This window comes from Sinocyclocheilus grahami, unplaced genomic scaffold, assembly GCF_001515645.1.
Source record: "Sinocyclocheilus grahami isolate Dianchi unplaced genomic scaffold, SAMN03320097.WGS_v1.1 scaffold626.1, whole genome shotgun sequence".
Classification (NCBI taxonomy): Eukaryota; Metazoa; Chordata; class Actinopteri; order Cypriniformes; family Cyprinidae; genus Sinocyclocheilus; species Sinocyclocheilus grahami.
This window is the reverse complement of record NW_015505805.1, coordinates 249,004-271,587: the sequence shown is the minus strand read 5'-3', so window position 1 is coordinate 271,587 and position 22,584 is coordinate 249,004. Positions and strand designations below refer to the sequence as shown.

General features: G+C 39.2%; 1 protein-coding gene across 1 annotated transcript in view; it reads right to left on the bottom strand.

The window, feature by feature from the left end:
* The window catches only part of LOC107557971 (pro-neuregulin-3, membrane-bound isoform-like), a 322,432-nt gene extending 301,175 nt beyond the window's left edge, over positions 1 to 21,257 (bottom strand). The window contains exon 1 of the mRNA XM_016241569.1: positions 19,233 to 21,257. Within this exon, the coding sequence (XP_016097055.1) occupies positions 19,233 to 19,932 (700 nt within the window). The 5' untranslated portion in view covers positions 19,933 to 21,257. The remainder of the gene's footprint in view (positions 1 to 19,232) is intronic.
* Between the last annotated feature and the right edge of the window lie 1,327 nt (positions 21,258 to 22,584).

The following is a 22,584-nucleotide window of genomic DNA, read 5'->3' as shown; positions in this document are numbered from 1 at the left end:
AAGAAAGACCCTCACCAAACAAGCCTGATGAAACTATATAGACTAGGAGGAAAGGAGAAAGAATGAGATAAAGGAAGAGTGGAAAAGGATGCTTGGCATTTGGCCAGCCATGATAGCACCTATCTGTGGGGAACACCATGGAAACTGAGAGAGGGAACAGACACTAAGCCTCTTAGCCTAGATTTACATGACGTTCCGCATGGCCCTGTGAACATGTGCCCACCTCCCTGGCACCCTGACATGCTCCGCTGAGGAACATAAGGCTGGAATTAGATAACAGTGATACCTATGATAAGTGTAAAACCAGAGACTGAGATATCAGTAGCGAGGGCTTTAGGTAAGACGCTAATCAAGCCAAAGTGGTGGTTCCAGCACACTGTAGCTTTGCTGTGTGTTAAAAGAAAGGATGTACAGACTTATCGCACTGGCTGCATGTGCCGATCCCTTTCTGTAGCATTTGTTCAAACAGATTTCAGTCAACCCGTCACTGTAAATAACACGCATTCATTCTACTACAAGTGCATACTGATAACGGCTTTGTAATTTGTTTAAAGGGCAACAGAGACCGACAGAACCTGCCATTCCTGTCATGCATGCCGTGGAGTCTTTTCTAGAAAGAGCGGTGGCTGACATTTCTCTTGTGTGCAACATCTGCTAATAACCGGCGGCTCCTGACCCATGACCTCTCCTCAGGCACTCATAATAGAACAGGGCAATGCGAGGTCAAAGGCCAGTCGATGGGAATCTCTTCCTTACAGCATGCAAAGGAGAGGTTGAGAGTAAACAATGAAGCTGAGGCAACCAGTCTGGTTTTAGTATCCAATCTATGCAGCTCAAAAAAGACTAGGGTGCTTGTGATTGTATTAAAAAGAGCTATTTATTTAATGTTCCCTGTGATTCTCGGCTTAAACGTAGGCAGACAGTAAAACAAGGCAACATCACTATAAACTACAGCACTATAAACAGCCCCAGGAAAAGCATAAGCATTTGCCTCATGAAAAATGTAGATGTGTCAATTTAAAATGAAGAAAACAAACAAAATCTAACAAAAAGCCTTACTGCCTAGCGCTATTATATGCATATATAAAACTTTCAAATGTAATTTAATAAAATAATATTGTATAATATAATAAACAGAAAAAATTATAAAATAAATTTAAATAAGCTAAAGAGTAATATTGCAATTAATCATGCTGCCTGATCTGTATGTAAACTCTATGATGACGATGCAAGCCATAGGTTTATGTGGAATCAGATAGAAATAAACAATTTATTGATATCTTAACTCACTTTTTATATGTCACCCTGCCACAATAGTGTAATATTTGTGAAATATCTTCAGTTGTGGGCGCTTTATCAACATAATTTAATCGTCATATCAATTACTATAATAATAAATAAATAACAAATATAAAATTCCTAAAAATAATAAATTCCCGTTAAAGCCAAAAACATTGTGTAGGTTTTTGTTCTTTGTTTTGCAATTTCCCCACTCTGCTGGGAGGAATACAGTGTTCAAGGACGACTGGAGACAAGAGACTCATCAGAAATGTTTCCTTTTCTCTTTCATCAATTGTCTCTTTGTCGCATTTGTAAGTCAAGCACCACTTGTGCACGGCAATGATTATCAATTATGGCCATTAGAGAGTTGCATAAGGTTTATAGTGAAGGGGCTAATCTAAACCAATGTAATCAAAATATCAAATGTTTGTCCGTGGATGTATGTCAGGAATGCATTTGGTTCCACTTTATGTCGTGTTTTCACTAGAATGGAGAGTGGAAGTGAAGTGCATGATAGGGCTGTAACCCTACCACTGACAAGGATGAGGTATTAGTGTAATAATCTGTAATAACTAAAGATGAGGATTCGGACTGAAATGACAAAATAGTTTTATCCAGAAGCTGTTTTCAGTAAACATTAAGAAAAATTAATTATCAAAGATTATAAGGGGACTGATGTAATCACAGAATTATTAGAGATAACAGCAGCTTTCTAGAGGGCTCAGACGAAACACAAGGTGGGCTGATTCTGGAGACAGCTACAGTATGGTACAGTGGCCTAGAAAAGAACATTTAATCCACAAACATTTGTATGAATGTAATAAAATTAGACAAAATATTAAACCAAGTAAAATTGGTAAAAAGGGGTTGAGCTTTTGTTTTCAGAAATACTTTGTCCATTTATCTTCCTTAACACTGCTTTGTGTCAATTTGAATTTAATTACTATGACTTTATGCAAAATGTCTTTTTTTGCATAAATGATAAATTATGTAATAAATATATAGAATTATATATATATATATATATATACATACATACATACATACATACATACATACATACATACATACATACATACATACATACATACATACATACATACATACATACATACATACATACATACATACATACATACATACATACATACACACACACACACACACACACACATATATATATATATATATATTTTTTTTTTTTTTTTTTTTTTTTTTTTACTTGCATATTAACTCTACAGTGCTTATAAAATCATTAATGTTACAATGTTATTAAAGTGTTAAAGGTGACATATCATGAAAATCTGACTTTTCCAGGTCTTAAGTGCTATAATCAGGTCTCCAGTGCATCTACCAACCAAGGAAATATGAAAAAGATTAACCCAGTAACTTTGTTTTGGTAAGCCTTTTTCTGCAAGCATCTGAGAAAATAAGCGCGTCTGATTTCGCTCCCTTGGTGACTTGGCAAAGGGATCTGATTATAATATTATTGCCCCTTAATCTGTATGTTTCCACCCAACGAGCCATCATATTGATTTCACAAGTGACAACGGTGTACTAGATCTAATGCCATGGCGAAAGTTTGAGCAAAACACGCTAACTGTTCTGTCATTGGCTGCACAGAGAGCACAGAACACTGTTTAGAGTCCCAGCCTCAGAGGAGACAAGAAAGCAGTGGATTTAATGATTTATTTACTTTATATTGCTGCTGCCAAACAGATCTAAAATAAACTTGCGATTTATTTCCCAGCTGTTTACCTTCACAGACATAACCGACTGTTTTTTGTAACTCGTGTGTTTTTAACATAAACTTGTGTGTGAATGAGAACTTAGTTTAGTACTCACATGCTGTGACAGCCGCTTTCTGTACGTGTGCTTCAGATGTGTGCTCTCAGAAAACCCTATATCAGAAGTTTAAATTCAAAACACATGATTTCAGCACGATAAACATGATAATCAGAACCAAAACAGATGTTTTTTAGCAGGTATGAGCTGTAATGGCCCAGCTCTATTCTGGAAATGGGGGCGGGGAGCAGCAGCTCATTTTAATTTTAAAAAGACAGGCACGAAAAACACAGTGTTTCTGCTTTCACTCAAAATAGGCATTTTCAAAATAATATAATAAATGATCTGTGGGGTATTTGGAGCAAAGAATTTCACAGACACATTCTGGGGACACCAGAGACTTATATTACATAGTGTTAAAGGTGACATATCATGAAAATCTGACTTTTCCAGGTCTTAAGTGCTATAATCAGGTCTCCAGTGCATCTACCAACCAAGGAAATATGAAAAAGATTAACCCAGTAACTTTGTTTTGGTAAGCCTTTTTCTGCAAGCATCTGAGAAAATAAGCGCGTCTGATTTCGCTCCCTTGGTGACTTGGCAAAGGGATCTGATTATAATATTATTGCCCCTTAATCTGTATGTTTCCACCCAACGAGCCATCATATTGATTTCACAAGTGACAACGGTGTACTAGATCTAATGCCATGGCGAAAGTTTGAGCAAAACACGCTAACTGTTCTGTCATTGGCTGCACAGAGAGCACAGAACACTGTTTAGAGTCCCAGCCTCAGAGGAGACAAGAAAGCAGTGGATTTAATGATTTATTTACTTTATATTGCTGCTGCCAAACAGATCTAAAATAAACTTGCGATTTATTTCCCAGCTGTTTACCTTCACAGACATAACCGACTGTTTTTTGTAACTCGTGTGTTTTTAACATAAACTTGTGTGTGAATGAGAACTTAGTTTAGTACTCACATGCTGTGACAGCCGCTTTCTGTACGTGTGCTTCAGATGTGTGCTCTCAGAAAACCCTATATCAGAAGTTTAAATTCAAAACACATGATTTCAGCACGATAAACATGATAATCAGAACCAAAACAGATGTTTTTTAGCAGGTATGAGCTGTAATGGCCCAGCTCTATTCTGGAAATGGGGGCGGGGAGCAGCAGCTCATTTTAATTTTAAAAAGACAGGCACGAAAAACACAGTGTTTCTGCTTTCACTCAAAATAGGCATTTTCAAAATAATATAATAAATGATCTGTGGGGTATTTGGAGCAAAGAATTTCACAGACACATTCTGGGGACACCAGAGACTTATATTACATATTGTAAAAAGGGGCATAATGCTTTAATGAAAGTTATAACAATGTAGAGCAAGGGATTCTAACTGTGGGAGTCCCTGAATCTGTAAAGATTGATCAATTCAAATGACATTCATATCTTTTAAGAATGGTTCAAGTATCTAAATACTGCACATTTATACCGAAAGTATTAAATCATAATAAACCTGAACTCACACCTGCTGCACAAATTATTAATTAGCTTTGATTGTTTATTTTCCCCAGAGCTTGTCAGCTTGTGACTGACTAATCTATGCTAATGTGTTTCTATGCTTGACAGCATGGGATGATACCGTCCCTCTGTAGGGCTTTGAATGTGTGTGTGTGTGTGTGTGTGTGTGTGTGTGTGTGTACATGTTTTGCTACTTTTGTTAACATGAGAGATGAAGTTGCTCATCATACAAGGCTGCCAACAAATCCCTCTCTTTTCACTACAGGCTTACCTAACCCAGGAGCATTTAAACTGCAAACCGGTTACGCTGGGAAGATTTAAGATGTGAACTATTGCATCTGACTGAAAGAGCTGCAGTGAAAGGGCATGGCATCATCAAGCAGTGTGACACTGTGACAGCCCTGGCCCTGCAGAGAGACACTATCACAGAGAAGCACTACAGTCAGTGTGGGGCACATGAGTGTCTATGTCTCCATGTACGAAAAATTGCCTTCTTTTGTATCCCACAGTTTACAAACAGTTATATGCAGCTCTGTTTTGAAAGTGAAAGCATGATTTGGGTCTGAGAGAGTTGCTGCCATTCACGGTTTTTCCATGCAATTTAACGGACCCCTCCTGCCTTATGACTGACACACTAGAGAGGAAGTGGGAGACTGGAGATGTATTTCAAATGGACTTGTAGTATCTCCATAAACGGTTTTTATTTTATTATTATTGGCAAAGTTTTCTGTTCAGAAAGTAACAAGATCACAACAAACCATTAATAAATCTCAAAAGATCAGGAAAACCTCATCCTATTATCTTTTTGAAATGATATGTACATTATGCTACTATAAGATGTGCTGTTGTTCTGCAAGGGCATTCAATCAAACCAAACGTGCATGAAACATGAGCAATGATGATTGATTTTGTCATTCACCATTACAAGGCTCCAGTAAAGGCAGATTCTCATGTGTCATTTATCTTGTTTATCTTCTCTCACACACACGCAGCACAGGGAGCTGAACGTTGCAGGTACTCAAAGCACTTATCAACTCATCTCATGAACTTATTGCTCCCATTTAGTGTGGTTTTCATGAGATGAGCTTTACACTACACACACAAACACATATGGACGTTTTGCATGCTCGCTGTCTGTCTGGCAAAGAGACTAATGCATTCATTAATCCTTCATAAGTGTTTGCTTATGTACACACACACACACAGTTACACAACACGCCACTAGTGTCTCACTCTCTCTCTTTTACAAACTGCAGCCATCTGTATAGAGATTACCACCAACAATTCACACAGAAAAACTTTTTTCATCTATCCTTCCACTCCACATTCCCATCTGCCACCCCAGGAAGGCCACCTGTGGCCAGAGAGCATGATAAACAGACAATGCCCTTCACTAACAGCACTCACACACAGATATGCCTTCAAACTCATCACATTCAGATTCATTAGTTCTAAACAGGGTGATTTTGTTGCCTTTTTTAAACTCGTTTAACGATTATGTAACAAGCCAAAATGTCAGGCTGATATGGTATTATGCAAATCCACAGTGGTTTTGGTCTCATACATATTTATAACATCTCCTCTGCTTCAGCTAACCACAGGCTTGGATAAAGGTCAGGGGGAGGGGTCACCAAACATCTGGTGTTTGTGGTGGCCGTCCAAAACAAATACCAATATCCACACGCAGCCGAAGTGATAAAAGGTGGGTGGCCGTGCCGCCAGCTAAAATATATAGATTACACAACAGGTAGCGCTAGAATATACAGTCGAAACCCTGCAGAAAACGCCTTTGGAGGAGTTCAGAGAAAGCACTGCCCATTTGATTCTGTCAGCATTAAGGTTGGAGCCTGCTTATTCCCCCATTTCCTGCTCTGCCCTGGTATTGCATTTCACCACCATTACCGGCAAAGGCCGGCCATCTGAGAGATCTGTCGTCCTCTTCCACCATCCATCACTCCGTGGCCCCTGGTCATACACTCCATCACAAGAAAAACAAACACACACACGCACGCACATACACACACTAACCGAGCAAACTGCAAAAGGCAAGGCCGGCTGAGGCAAGGCCGAAATATCTGACAAACACAAACAACTTTCTACAACCTGCTTGAAGCTGTCTATCCATGACTGTCTGGTATATTGTGACAGACAGGTTCATCTCTCCGATTGAGGCTTTATTGAGCGGTTGTTGCCACAGCAGAGATACATTCGACAGCGTTTAGCCGAGTATCTTGTCGCAAAAGGATTACTGTCCAAGATGCGTGGAAAATAAGAAAATATTTATAAAACACCCCAGAAGAGAGTACAGCTTGAAGTGTCACTAAAATATACCACATTAAAGCACATACAGACCAAAGGCAGTCATGTTTGATGTCGCAGAAGTAGTAAGATAAGGTGTTTTCATCATATACTGCTTTGCGCGCACCCAAATATCCTGCTGAGATCAAAGGTACACATGTAATGGACACATCATACACACAGAGTGGACTTTGAAGAGGGTTATGCAAGAAACATGTTGGACACTCTTGATTGTCTATACATGTATCATCAGATGGTGAAAAGAAATGTGCAACAATGTGTTTTAACGCACTCCACACACATTTTCTAACTCATGTCATGGGGGACTAATAAATGGCAGGCTGCTGACTGCATACAGGGCCGTATATCACCCTCTCAGTAACCCCAAAATAATTTGATTCAGATATCCGAGCGCTGCACCTCTGTCTGAGCGCCTGCCTCTCCTTAAAGGTTAATAATTGTTTGGAACTGGACGCCTGAGGGTGTCCAACACTAATGAGGGTGAGAAAAATTCAAACAGCTCAGGGAAGTTACCAAAAGTTAAGCAAAAGAAAGATAGAAAACATAAATCAGTCCTCATAGAGAGACCAAAGTTGTAGTTTTACATTGTTACGAGTAGAAAGTAGCCATTTTCTTTGATAATATCTAATATTACGTGGCACTCAGTACACACAGTGAAAGGTCAGAGCACAGGTGCATCCATACTAAAAGTGACCTGAAACTCAACACACTCCTATAATTCATAATAATTTGTACCAGACAGCAAAATCGTATGTACAACTAGGAACATATGAAAATGTGCAACTTTCATAGATTATGGAGTTTAAAGTGTTTTTCTTATTGTTGTTTCATTGTCCATATACACCATAAAAAGCGCATGCATTTTTACCTATTAAAGGGGTCATGAACTAATTTTTGTTTTTAATTATTATTTTGCAGAGGCGGACAAAGTACTCACCTCATTACTTGAGTGAAAGTACAGATACTGCTGGTCAAATATTACTCCATTACAAGTAAAAGTTGTAAAGAGAGATTTTTACTTAAGTAAAAGTACAGAAGTACTTGCTTTTAAAAGTACTTAAGTACCAAAAGTAAATTTCCTTTTTTATGTCAATGCACTGTTTTACTGTTGTACGTAATACTTGCAATACTTCTGAAGCAATTTAGAATACATTACACCTACTGAATAAACTGACTAGCTTGTAGTATTCTTTGGAATAAAGAGCTTTTAGAATGTTAAAAACCTTCGGGGGAAAAAATTAACACCCCTACCCACCCCCACAAAAGCAGTATGGTAGTGATCTCACACAGCTCTGACAGTGTGTGCACACATCTATGTGTAACCATTTGTCCACATTTGAACAGAGTGGACAGTGAAATCCTGTAAATACAGAGTGATAAGGAAGAAAAAAAATCAAACCTGCTTTAAAACCCAGCAACACAACTGTAGCTGTATAACTTTACAACAGCAACACTGCTTTAACAAAAAAGCAAAACTTATTTGACATCAAAATTAAAATTATAAAATGCTGTCTAATCGCTCTCGCTGTACTTTGATGTCACACAGAATGGTCAGAATGGTCACACACAGAATGGTCTCTGCAGTGCTGCTTCAAGTCCAACACCTATTGTGTTTTATTAGGAGACGCACAACAGTTCTTCTGTGACTTTATAGGTAATATTTTCACTTACACAATTTAGCAAAATCAGACAATATTGTGTCTAATTATATAATATATAATTTATTAACTTCCTATTATTGAATTGTTGTAAATAAATATCACATTTGCAACTGGTCAGTGTTCAGAAAATGCTGAGAAATCACTTCATGTAGCCCTACAAGAGTGATTACTGATAAACTGAAAAAAAAAGAAAGTCACGTTTTAGAGAAGAAAAAAATCACCCACTGACTTTCAAAGCTGCTACATAGTAACGACTTTCTACTTCGAGGATCTTGATAGAAATGTAGTGGAGTGAAAAGTACAATATTTGTCTTTCAAATGTAGTGACGTTAAAGTCATAAGTTCCCAGAAAAAATAATACTCAAGTAAAGTACAGATACACAAAAAGTGTACTATAGTACAATACTCAAGTAAATGTACTTAGTTACTGTCCGCCTCTGAAAGTCACACAAGTTTGAAGAATGTTTTGTGCCCATACAATGATCCTTTGAAAGTCAGCGGGGCAATGTTGTTTTAAACCCCAGTGACTTTCAAAGGAAAGTCATACAGGTTTGGAATGACATAAGGGTGAATAAATAATGACAAGTTTAATTTTCTGGGTGTACTAACCCTTTAAAGAGCATTTGTTGAGGTAATAAATAACACTGTGACTTTCAGCCCCCAAACAGAAAGTGGGTTAGGAAATGCATTACAGAATTTGTAAGATAAAGGAGAAGTAGCGAAAGAGATATTTCAAAACCTGGGACTTGTCTCAGAATGAGAAATGGAGACAGCATCTATCTCCAGTCGGGTGGGTGCTGGTCCTCATCAGACGCCTGCACATTGGCATGTGCCATAGGAGCTCACTGTGCAGCTTGCTGGAATTTGTCTCCATAAATAAAAGATTATGTCTCTAATCTGTAATAACTCTCTCTTCATATTTATTTCTATCACTCCCTCTCTCACTTCAGCAAAATGTCCCAGGTCTCCTTGCTGTCACCGAGATAGATATCAGACACATACATGCTACTTTTCCGAGAGGGCCACCACTTCTTTATTTCAGTCAGTAAAAACACCACTGATCCAACCACCAAGGATGTAGTGAACTGCTTTCCTGTGGAGAAAGAGAGCAAAAGACAACTCTTCCAAGACTTTGAAATGACAGGACTCAAAGCATGAATGGTGAGCTTTAAAACAGAGCATTTTCTTTTACTAATGTACTATTTGCTGTCTTGCTCAGGCACCCTGTTGTTTAAAACGAATCCTTTTCCTGTAGAACATGTTTCCCATATCTTTTGGCATATCCAGTAAACATCAACGACTAGAAATGTATAATTATGTTGATTTTTGGAATGGAAAATTCAAATGGCAAATGATCAGACACTGTGCTATTTTACCTCATTCACTCTATGTGACAATTACTACGGTCTTATCTAAATGTTGATCGTTCACACAGAAATTCTTCAGATCTCTGCACTGAATCTTAACGTGTCTGTCTGTCACACTTTCCACTTACTCTCTCAATTACTCATTTAACACACAGCCAAACACAGTCACTTCAATATATCGCCACTCTGTCACTCAGGAAATTACAGCTAGTCAGACGCAAATGAACTTCATTCTGAACCAGTGTCTCTCTCAAAGTCCCTCTGCTACTGTCAATCATCTCATCCACACTGCCTCCATTTTGTGTCATATCTGAGGAATCCTGTCTAAGCATGAGCTTTCACTGATGATACTGTGAATCTCTGATCATTCTAAATGGAGCAGAAATTGAGCGGAAGGTGCAGTTCATCCTTAACATGACACCGTTATCATTGCCCCTTTTGCTGTCCTGTTAATGTTATCAATTGGCAAGTGGTAGAGCCAGAGCACAGCGCTTGAATGACAGATAAAATGATGCTACTTTCTGTGGTTGCACTATTAATTATTTACAGTGCCTACAGAAAAAGTGTGTTTCTGAGCTTAAAGTTGTAGAATATTATATGTATAATTTAAGACGGTGTCCTACATGGAGGGAGAGGAGATCATATGGGCCAGTAAGAGGGTCTTGCGGGGCTCATCGTAGGCAAACTATTCACCCGTCAACATACGAAAGCAGCAGAGTAGGTGGACAGGCCTACTTTGTGTTAATGTAGTGAGACAGTGGGATCTAGTTTTATGGTTTTATAATACGGTATTACTGTTAGGCTGATGATCCCCAAAGTATTCCACTAAAGAAATCGGACAAGATCAGTTAAGGAGAGCTCATGCCACAGAGAACATTTTCCAGTCATTGGCACGGAATCTGTGCGCACAGAATTCAGAAGCTCAAAACCAGATACATTTATTAGAAAAGCAAAACTGCTTAGGACCCTAATATGTTTTTAGAGACTGCATCTCGAATGGAGTTTTTTTTTTCTTACCCAAATGGCAGAATTTTATCTAAATTTAAGCCTGTATCATCATATAAATTATGTTGTAAGAAAATGTTTTATATGTTTATAGATATTATTATTATTATAAGAATGTTGAATATTATGTTGATCATGCGATGGCGCCGCAGACGGCAGCCTCAGTGTTTGGCTCTCCAGTGTTTGTACTGTTTTTGTTCGTTTTTCCTGTTTTTTGTTTCTCAAACACGATCAGTTTTACCAAGGATGAGCTGCTGAACATTCGGCAGAACACACCATACAATCTTCTACCGGATTTCGTTTATTCGGACGTTTTGCTGAACGTTGTAGTCGGCGGAGCTGCTACGCTGATCAAAACCTGGCTGAATGACGCCATTCCGGACAGCGCGTTGAGTCTCCCGGGCTTTCAGCTGTTTAGAGCAGATCGCGACGCAGAATCAACAGGGAAAGCGCGCGGCGGCGGGACATGTGTTTACATCAACGAAAGGTGGTGTACAGATGTTACAGCGTTAGAGAAGATGTGCTGTTCCGATCTAGAAGCACTTTCATTAACTGTAAGCTGTTCTATTCGCCACGGGAGTTTCACTCGTTCATTTTCGTGAGTATTTACATTCCTCCGCAAGCACACGTGAGCTCAGCTTTACAGAAACTCGCTGATCTGATCACAGAGACAGAACAACAACACACGGACTCTGTTTTAATCATTCTCGGGGACTTTAATAAAGCAAATCTTTCCCGTGAACTGCCAAAATACAGACAGCATGTTACATGTCCCACCAGAGACAGTAATATACTGGACCATTGTTACTCAATAAAGGATGCATATCGATCGGTCCCCAGAGCAGCTGTAGGACTCTCTGACCACTGCCTGGTTCATCTTATACCGACTTACAGGCATAAACTTAAATCTGCTAAACCTGTAGTAAAGTCTGTAAAGAGATGGACCAACGAAACAGAGCAGGCATTGCAAGCCTGTTTCGACTGCACTGATTGGAGTGTTTTTGAAGCAGCCACCAACAATCTGGACGAGCTCACGGTAGTTGGTAGTTGGTAGTTCTGTATGTTGTTTCATGGTTGGCATCCTCTGAGGTAAAGAATAAACAATTGTTTGGTTTGGAGCAGACACTTCCAATTTAAAACCTAACTGACAATTTAAAATGATGTACATTAAATCGTACATTATGCATATTAGATCTCATCACCACAGCAGTCATTTATGATTCTGACTCACGTCTACAGTATGTGAGGAGTCAGAAGCTCAGTGGGAAACCATCAGTAACATTTGACAGGTGGCTGAAACGGGAGAGCGGCAGCACTAGGACTGACGTGTTCCCCCCCTGTAGATGCCAGTCAGATCTGATCGGGAAGACGACGCATATGGCCTCTAACAGTCCGCATTCGTGCTGACTGCTCCCTCGAACGTACTCAGACAGTCACCGTGGGAGCGCTGACCGCACAGCCGTGCAAATCGCTCGCTCCATTTCCACCATTCATCAACCTCAGAATGACATCAAAATGTGTGTGTGTTTGTGGGGGCATGTGTGACCCCTCTTTAATCTGCCATCTGAGCCGAGAGTGTGTTGGCTGGATGCTGTCACGGTGTGTGAAGCCATGTCCTGAGGTGCAGTGTCCCTGTGACAGATTTGCCTCGATAACCACAAGAGGATAAGGAGAAAGCAAAAGAGAAAAAGTGAGGGAGAGAGAACTAGATGGAGATCACATGGAGCACATTAGCCACCAACCAGCATTTTGGAGGAGAGACAGAATGGGAGAGAGCGAGGGTAAGCAAAAAGAGATTGCCCTAAGCAGCCTAAATGAGTTCAGGCATAAGGGATCATGTCATGGCTGTAGGATCGTTCCCTCAGGGCTATGAGAAAGACTTCCCGCACTGCAGTTGCACCGTTCAGACAGCTCTGATACTCGCACAGTCTTTATTCTTGTTTAGTCAAACTAGAGTGGGAGAATCTAAATCTGTACTTTGACAGATTTAGTCAAACTACATCTGTCAAAGTAGTGTGGGAGAGCAAATCATGTATAGCAGGCATTGAGATATTCTAAATAAGAATGGTGACACCACTGCTTCACTGAAAAAGAGGAAATCTACACGACTCAAAATGGAGCTGGCAAGAAAACATCCTTAAACAAAGCCTAGCCAATTTTACGGCACTATTCTACCAAATTCAGGGATGAAATTGAATTATTATGAAATTGTTTATGACATCCAGTGCACTCACAAAGGACAAGGCTCTGCGGCTCCTCAAAACAAGCCCAGGAACAGCGGAAAGTGCTGTGCATGAGGAATCAGACCTGGGACACTAAAACTGATCCCAGTCTAAGTGCTGAGTGTCACAAGTCTCGTAGACAATCACACGTGAATCAATATCTCATAACAGACTCGGGGTGTGTGATGCACTCTTTTATCCCTTAGGTAGCGCTGAAAGGGGACAATGCAGACCAGCCACAAACACACACAAACATACACAGCAAATGACTGAAATGGATATGCAGAGGAGTTATTTTATGGGCCACTGCAGAAGAAAAGCCTTGCTAATTGTGCAAATTATCTTCTTTAAAGTTTAAGTTAATTCCAAGAGCTTTTTAATTTGTGGACATGGTTTACAATGATGCTTTGAATGAATTATTACGGCTAGACCAATACAAGCCAACAGACCATCTTTATTTAACTTCAGTGGTCTGGTATTACAGTCACTCCTCAGTCATTCTTGTTTATTTGATAAGGATTTTTTTTTTTACAAATGTTATAACTAGATCAGACCTGTACATCACCTTGCAGTTGCTGACAAATTAATGTCCCTGTATGGTTTTTGCCTTATATGGTCTTATATTTCCATTTTGTCTCATGTATTTTGTTTTATGTACAATAATAGTTTAGCATTAAAAAATTTTTTTATCTCACAGCATTATTTATGCTATTCTAATTGTAGCGTAAACGCATTCATGCCACCTCTGAACAGTCTATGTAAATAATAAGTGCCAATTCAGACGCAGCTTCTGAAAACAATGCTATGGCCTCATTGTAGCCTTAGAAGTTCATGTGTAATAAATTCTGTCTTGAATAGAGATTATTTTTTGTAATGTCTAATCACTGATTTTCTCATTTAGCACAATAATGACTGATCTTTTGGGGGGTAATTTCTCAGACCAAATTGATGTGCTATTAATTGATAAATATTAATTTGATTAAAATTAATCCCTTGAGAGCCCTAATATATTTACTTCCATGTCTTCTTGATTTGAATGTACAGTATTACTATACTACGAAGGTGGAGAGTTAGCTAAACATCTTCCTACAGCGTTCTTTCGTGTTGGCAGGGATATTTCAATAAGCTTTAAGCTGCAACAGTAATAAGCAGGATTCACAGTGGGGTTGTGTTCCTTTACGCTGGGCTGTATTTTTGGGCTGAGAGAAAACATTATCCCTGAACTCTGATTGGCTGAGCTTCAACAGAATGGTTTGTTGAGGGTTATGGTCCTCATTTGTCATGCCGGTCAGCTCTATTTAAAGTCACAATGTGGTATTAGGCTGAAAAGCCTGAACACCATCAAGTGACCAAGGCAACCCGCCAAAGCAACTTGATATTTGTTTGTCCACAGATATTAAAGGGTTTGAAGTAGGCCTGCAAAAGCACAGGATACCGTGAGACAAAAGAGAAGAAATAAAAGGGAAGCAGGAGAAACAAAAAAGCAATGGGCAAACCAAATTACATCATACATAATTAACACAACACTGAAAATAATATTAAAAATATATATCCAAATTCTTAACACAAGATGAAATTACTTGACAAGCAAATTATGACAGATAACTTGTTTTCAGAGTGTGCATAATATTAGTATTATAAACTGATTAAAATGGTGAGCACAGAAAAGAGTAAGTAATGTTGCAATGTGAAGCATGCACACAAAAAATAGCATTAGTCTGTGTCAGAAAGCATCAAGACTTAATGCAGCTATTTGTTAATTGAATTCAATGTCATAAACAAGTATCTCTATCTTCGTAGAATCAATGAAAGATCCATTTCCAAACAGTGCTTATAATGATCCTCTATATGACTGATTTAGACGCCCAAACCCTTTGACAGAAACTAAACCTGTGGTAATGAAGACAAAGCTTCCTCCTTTAACATTTGCCTCCAGCATAGCTGATGAACAGCTTATTGTTTTCTTATAAACATCCCATGCATCTTTTATTGTCAACGATTTAAGCTTTTCTCCTGTGAGGCGTATTTGTTACCCCCAGAAAGGTGGCGGATTTAAGATTCAAGATTGCACTATTTGGTGCATAACTAAATGGAAAATACAGAAATGATTTGCATTTGAACCAGAGTTCAACACTTCACAAATAGGCATTCAGGAGTTTATAATCATTACTGGTATTTTCTAAAAGTCATCCCTCGTGCAAAAATGTCAGCTGTCAACATTTTTGATGTTAATTTCAACCTAAAACTAAACAGATAAAACATTTTGAACATAAAGTGGTCAAATGACTGTTAATGGCCTTCATTTCCATAAAATCTAGACTGAATCATTGGGAGAAATAAGGTTGCTTACATTACAAGCTAGAAAAAAAGAAGACAATTAAAAACAATTGATGTATGGCACTGCAACTACACAGCAGTTTAAACTTTACCGGCATACTGGTTTAATAAGTTAAACCATTTAAATTAAGGATTCAAGGTTCAATAACATCAAAATGGAATGACCAACTTGAACAGTTCACCCAAACATTGTCATAATTTACTCAAATTACAGTCATACAGGTTTGAAATGGCATAAGGACATGGCAAAAGATGAGTGTCTACTTTCATCATAGGCTCACAGGAAAAACGTACCTTACCTACAAAAGTCCAAACACATTCACTGCATTTTCCAGCTGAAATTAACTCTATAGAAGTAAAATTGCAACTACTTTAATTCCTTTTCACACAAATTATGATTGCTCAGGCAATATTTCTCAGGCACATTTTCCAGTGTGCCTGGGTTGATTACTTTAACTGTGTGGACCAAAGGCAAAAGAAAAGACTTTAAATTATCTTCTATCTTCTAATTATCTTAAGTCATACAGGAACGACATGAGTGTAAGCAAATTAGTTTTTAGTGAACTATCTCTTAAGTATTACATTATAATATTATATAATTTAATTAATAATAATAATTTATGCATTTAGCAGACACTTTTATCTAAAGCGACTTACAGTGCATTCAGGCTATATATTTTTTACCAGTATGCGTGTTCCCTGGGAATTGAACCCACAACCTTTTGCGCTGCTAACGCAATGTTCTACCACTGAGCCAAAGGAACATATTATATAATTATATAAAATTATTACATTACACTATGAAGAAAATAATGTAAATTATATATATGAGTTGACTAGAAGTAACATTTCCCCCTACTGGAATTCCAATTCTGGCATGTTCCACACATTGATATGCTCAATCCAGTCACCACTGTCTGCTTTCATCGTCCTCTCCTCCACCTCTATTTATAAAACCCTGCACATTTTTCATCCCTTTCCCTAATAATTTTTCAGCACACCCTTGTCAATTATTCACATGCTCTTCTACATATTGAACATGTTTCTCTTTCTAAGCATTAATATTTAAGGTTTCAACCCTCCTCTAGGTGATCTTAAAAAGATAAATCAAAGTGGCGTTTTTTTTTTAAATAGTCTCATAGCGAAATTAAGCTTGAATGGCACTGGAAGGCAGCCCTTTTATGGCTTCTATTAAACATGAAATAGACAGACAACACGAGGCAAATAAATCACCATCTTACAACATTCTGAATGATTTTAGGTCATTTAACACTGGCAATGATTTAATGTCAGAATCATCAAATTATTCCAATCTCAATTGTTTTTCAAGAGCAAACAGCGGTACAGTGCAGTAAATGCCCCATACGGTGTGGTACTGTAGATGACACAAACTAATCCTCCCAATCAGTCTGATGTTACAAAACAAAGGAAGAATCAATGGTCATTAAATGGCAGTCAGCTGGAACCAGGAATCGTGTCAGCCAGTTTCAACCAAAGCTGTTTTCACTTAATGCTACAATTGATTCTGCAACTTCATAATCGATCACATTGAGATATGGCTTTTATACAATCAGTTCATCGCAAGGTGCCCCCAGCAACAAATGCAAATTTGCATTCAACTCTAATTAGCTTTGCTCTTATATGAGCTGCAGTACTAACAGATCCATGGCAGCAGCATTGGACCTTCCACTTCATCAACCAAACATAACTAACAGAATTACAAAAGGGAAAACACAAAATTACCGGCCACTCAGTTCACCATAGCCAATCTTGTAGAATAATATTCTATGAAAACAAAATGTCCTCTTTACCTGGAAAGTTTTCAAAGAAAGATCTGTTTCTAGCTATAATATCAAATATGGTTAACAGTAATGGGTTTTAAGTCGAGCCACAGCTGTGAGCTCTCAAATGCATTTGGATCACAAATGGTTTAGTTATCTTTTTCTCTGCGCTATTGATAAAGGTAGGCAATTGTTGCTTGGAGACATAAAGGATTAAGATATCCTCTGGCAGACAATTGCAATGGTAATGAATTATTGTACAACCAAAGTATTCGATAAGGACTTGTTCAAAGCCTTACGACACCTCATGAAATTCATTGGTTCTTTTTTATTACTGCGAGTTGAGGTAGGTCTACATTACTATAAACAGAGAATATTTGTGCTTGTAAAAACGGGTCAACAGTAAGGATTTTTTAAGCAACATTTTTATATTTGCAAGAAAAATTCAATTTCTCCATTAATTATTATTTGCTTTTGGCATTTTTTGCTATTTAGAAAAAAATATATATTCCAGCTTTTTCACAAAATATAATTATGCAAACAATTTATAATACTGCACAACTACTTCAATTTATAAAAGTTGCAAAAGTGTTTCAATGCAGTTTTCTTTCTGACTGATGCTTTCAAGACTATCACTTCTTACAATTTTGACAAAACCCTATCTATGTCATATCCCATTGTCACCCATGTTGTTTGTGGGCCACCCTTGTTGAGCCCTGAAAACGGACATTAATTGTGACAAAATTAAGCTTTCCTAATTTGAAAACACACAAAAAATCTGGTAACAATTTTATTGTAAAATCCCTGTAATATTCTTATAAAACCAACACATACAAATACAGAGCAGGTTTCCAAAATCATTACAAGGTAAGTTTCCTAAAGACTAACAGTAAATGTAACAGTAGCAGCTTCCATGAATGAAGGTAACTTAATCTGGATTAAACATGGAGAGTGATGTAAACTCATAGAGTGGTGAGGCATGACAACCTCTTACTACCCGACACTATGATCCAACATTACCATCTGAATTCAAAGAAAGGGCTCTTCAAAATATTACAATATTCACAGCGCTAGAACAAAAACTACTACAAAGAGTTACTGTAATCCTTATGACAAGTATTCAGACATAACGCTAAACTTCCTAAATGTCACTGTGGACAGGCTGTCCACTGTATGCAAATTAATGTGATCATTAAATTGTGAACACATCTCTATCCGGGCATTCTGAGTAAAGGATTACAGTAAAGGCACTATAATCCCACAGCAGAATCACATTTGGACAGCATACCTTGGCGTCAGGTAATACTATGAGCAGGTGTGAGCTATCAGGCATGATGACGCATTAATCAATTTATGCGTGCACAGACAATTAAAATGCCATTGATGTTACACTGGGGTGTACCATCAGCACATGCAATACCATTTTCTTATTTACAGAGGCTCCTGTAGTTTTTAAATGAACAGCAAAATGTGTAGTATCTGTCAATTACATAAATCTATGCAAAGTATGACACCACTATTAGACACATCTTCTGATGTTCACTAACTGACATCCTGATACATAAGCTTTTTCGTGTGCTGCAGTCAGTGAGAAAAATACAATATAAGAAAAAGTAAAGCTGTTTTACACTATTACACCTATGAAATTCTCTTTATATTTATTGATTCACTCTATCATATTTTGAAACACAGGGAGTGGTCAGAGTCACTGTTTGTCATTAGTGCATCTGCCGCTCCCTAGCGACATGATAGACGGGACTGAACACAGTCCGTCATGTTTCGCATCTGGAATGTCATTAACACAGTATACACATGCTAAGAGTACCATGCAAAACTGTAATCAACAACAACAACAAAAAAACCTGATCACCAACAGTCCCCATCAGAATCAGCACTGCACATCTCTTGCCAAAGCAAAAACCATCAAGAAACGATTAGAAAGTATCAAACTTACGTGTCTTGCGGCTGACGTGGGTTCGACCAGGCGTGGTCACGTGCCTCTCAGTGGATGACTGCTCTCTGGTCCACATTTGGGTGGAGTCGTTTAGAACGGCAGGGTTGGAGGGAGAGGGGCTGGAGGTGGACGTATGGACAGTAGATGTTGTGGTAGAGGCCACGGTGGTCGTAAAGGTGGGATTACGTGTGACAAAGCGTGTAGAGGGGCTCTTCTGCGTCACCTGGCTGCCGGATGCACCACCACCCCTAGGGGGAATGTTCGGAGGAGTTCCCGTTCGAGTCCTGCTCCGCACCACAGTGGTGACAGTGGGGCTGGCCGAGCTGACCCCTCCAATAGTGGTTGTGGTGGTGGTGGTGTCAGATCCCTTAGGAAAAGTGCTAGGCTTGGACAGAAAGATGGGGTCCTGGCCAATTCCCTTGGCATCCACCAAGTCAGTAGGCACGTAGTCCCGCACAGAACCCACTACGATCCATTTCAGCAGCATCAGACTGAGCCCTAGGCCTATGAAGCCAATGAGAAGCGGAACCACGCAGAGCCAAGTCTGTTGGCGGGGCCAAAGGGCACAGCTCCCACACCTTAAAATGCCTCCACGAGCAGGGGCCTGGGCTTGTTCACGTCCACCAGAGCCACCTCTTCCATCGGGCTCCTCCAGTACCATAGCCCCCGAGTTGTTCACTGTTCCAGAGCTGTCACTCATCTCGCCTGTGGCAATGTAAGGGTTAACCCCACGGCCGGGCACTCGGCAGACATGGACAGCACAAGGCGAAACGCTGGCCAGCAAAGCCAGACATTGGAAAAAAAATGGGAAAGTAAATCACAACCTCAAGAACACAGAAATAGTTATGAACACATCAAGGCAGACAAATCACATCCACACACAACTAATACACATACACACACTCACAAACAGACAAGCGCATACACCCAATAGAATTCCGGAGGTAGAAATCTCAGCGGTTGCAGAATCCGGTAAAAAGGACAGTCCTTTAGTCCAGTTCCACCAATATGTCCAGATGACTTCCAGCTCGTCGTAAGATCACTAAAATGGTACAAATTTTAAATAAAGGTGCTGAACAAAGAAGGTGGAAGGAAAGGGAGGAGTGCAATCATCTGCATGTTGACTCCAAGCACCAGCCGTTGCAGCAGCACTCTCTGTCGTCAGATTATCAAATCCCTCTTTTTGCAGATGACACCACCATTAGATTTATCCTCCGACCTCGTTCCTCCATTCATTGCCATATTTGAAGGTTGAGTTCAGTAAAAGTTAAAAACAGGCTCATATTTTTCCTCTCTGGCTCCCTCGTTCTTACCCATTCATTTTCAAGGTCTTGATCTGACTCACAGTCTTGTATTCGAGCGCTGAGTCAGCTATACATATCCCAGAAAGCTGGTTCCCTAACGAAGGAGGACTCGCCGTTGACCGTGAAGCAATATGTCCCTTTTTCCTCGACCAAAGTTCCTGCTGATTTATAGCATCCTTAAGGGAGCAAGGGACCTGCAGCACAGATCCCGGTATGTGCAAGCTGAGCAATAAACCCGGCAGAGGAGGCAATGGCAGGTGCAGAGTTGTCCAGGAAGAGACGGTGGATGGACAAATCCATTAGCAGTACAAATCCATTCTGAACAGCATCTGATGAGCGACCCACCACCGTAGAGCGAGCCGTTGATATCGTGCAGAGCAGCGGGTGTACGCTCAGCCTCTATCTACATTCCTCCACTGAGAGAGCGCAAGAGAGAATGAGAGAGAGAGAGGAAGGGAGAGGAGCGGAGCGGAGGGATGGAGGGGAGGGAGGGAGGCGTGAGCTTGTCGAAGACGGAGAGAAAGAGAAAATGAGGAGGGTTTAAAAAAAGAGAGACAGCGTCCAGGTTTTCCATGAGACAACATTCATCCATTCCTCATTACTGTTGTGTTTGTTTTGCCTGTCTGTTGCTCTATCCTAGGGCTGCCATTTCTAAAGCGTCCGGACTAGCGCGTGTTCCCGCTCTAATCTCCTGTGGGATTTTACCGCTGCTCAAGCCTACGACACTGCAGCCAGACACATACACAGACAGCCTTCTACTCTCCCCTACTGCTGATGCCAGGAAAGAGAGAGACAGACAGAGAAAAAGAGAGAGAGGAGGCACTGCACCTGCTCTCTTCACAAGAACATTCCCCACCCCTTTAGAGAGAGACAGAGAGAGAAAGAGAGAGAGGGAGGGAGCGAGAAATAAGCAGAGATAAGTACAAGTTGAGAAAGCATTCACAGCAGGATGAGATAGAAAATGAAAGAAGCAGAGGGCAAGAGAGAGAAAGACAAGATACGGGAAAGAAATAAAGAGATCCGTGTCAGTGCTCTGTGGTATTAGCAGAAAAAGAGATTACTGACTGCTGTAAACAAAGCGAGTCTCAGCATCTCTCTTTCAGGACTGTCAATCATGCAAACAGCCCCTCCTCACGTCTAAGACTCTAAGAAGGGAAGGAAACTTAATGGATGGCACAAATTAGAAGTCGTGTGCAGTGTCTAATGGGTGGCATTTTTAAATAGACTGTTGTGCAACACAAAAGGGTTGTAATTAAAGGGAGTGGATAACACTTTAAATACTCAAAGACAACAGAGATGCTAGTTTGTTTCCTGTTGGTTCTAACTTGTTTTAAAGGTGTACACAATAATTTCTTGTTTATGTTGTGCTGGATGATATGGCAACCTATTTTTAATATTTTTTACGTATTTCTAAACCTATTTCTAAGGCGTCATGAAATATAATTTATAATTGGAAAATAACATACGTCATCTTGGATTCTTTTTTCAGCAAAAAAAAAATTATTTATATTTAGTTTATCTGTTTTGCCATAACTGGCATAAGAAAACAAACTTGTCTTAATGAGTTATAGTGCAATTTTGCTTTGTATACACAATGACTCTGACTTCACTAGTTAACATTTACAACATTGTGTGTATGCTGTGAAAAAAAATATAGGTCAAAAGCTAAAAGTAAGCACTATTTTATTAGGAGTTTGCAGTTTATGATATAAAGACTGGTATAAAGACTGCATCGTCATAATTCATCAACGGTAGATCAAAAGCAATCGCTTGAAGTAAATGTGGCCTATTCATTGATTGAGCATCAACTGCTCTGAAAGCATGAGCATGTAGAACATCCAAACAGCGGCCCATTTTTACTTTGAAACATGAAGTACTCACATTTATTTAAATCACTGCCTAAACTAATCACATTAAGCCATATCACAATTCCTGTTTTTCGCTACCATATTTAAGACCTCTTGAAATGATAGTTAAGACTTTTCATTTGAGATATTTAAGACTTTTTATTACCTTAAAATTAAATAACATTTTTAAGGATCCATGGA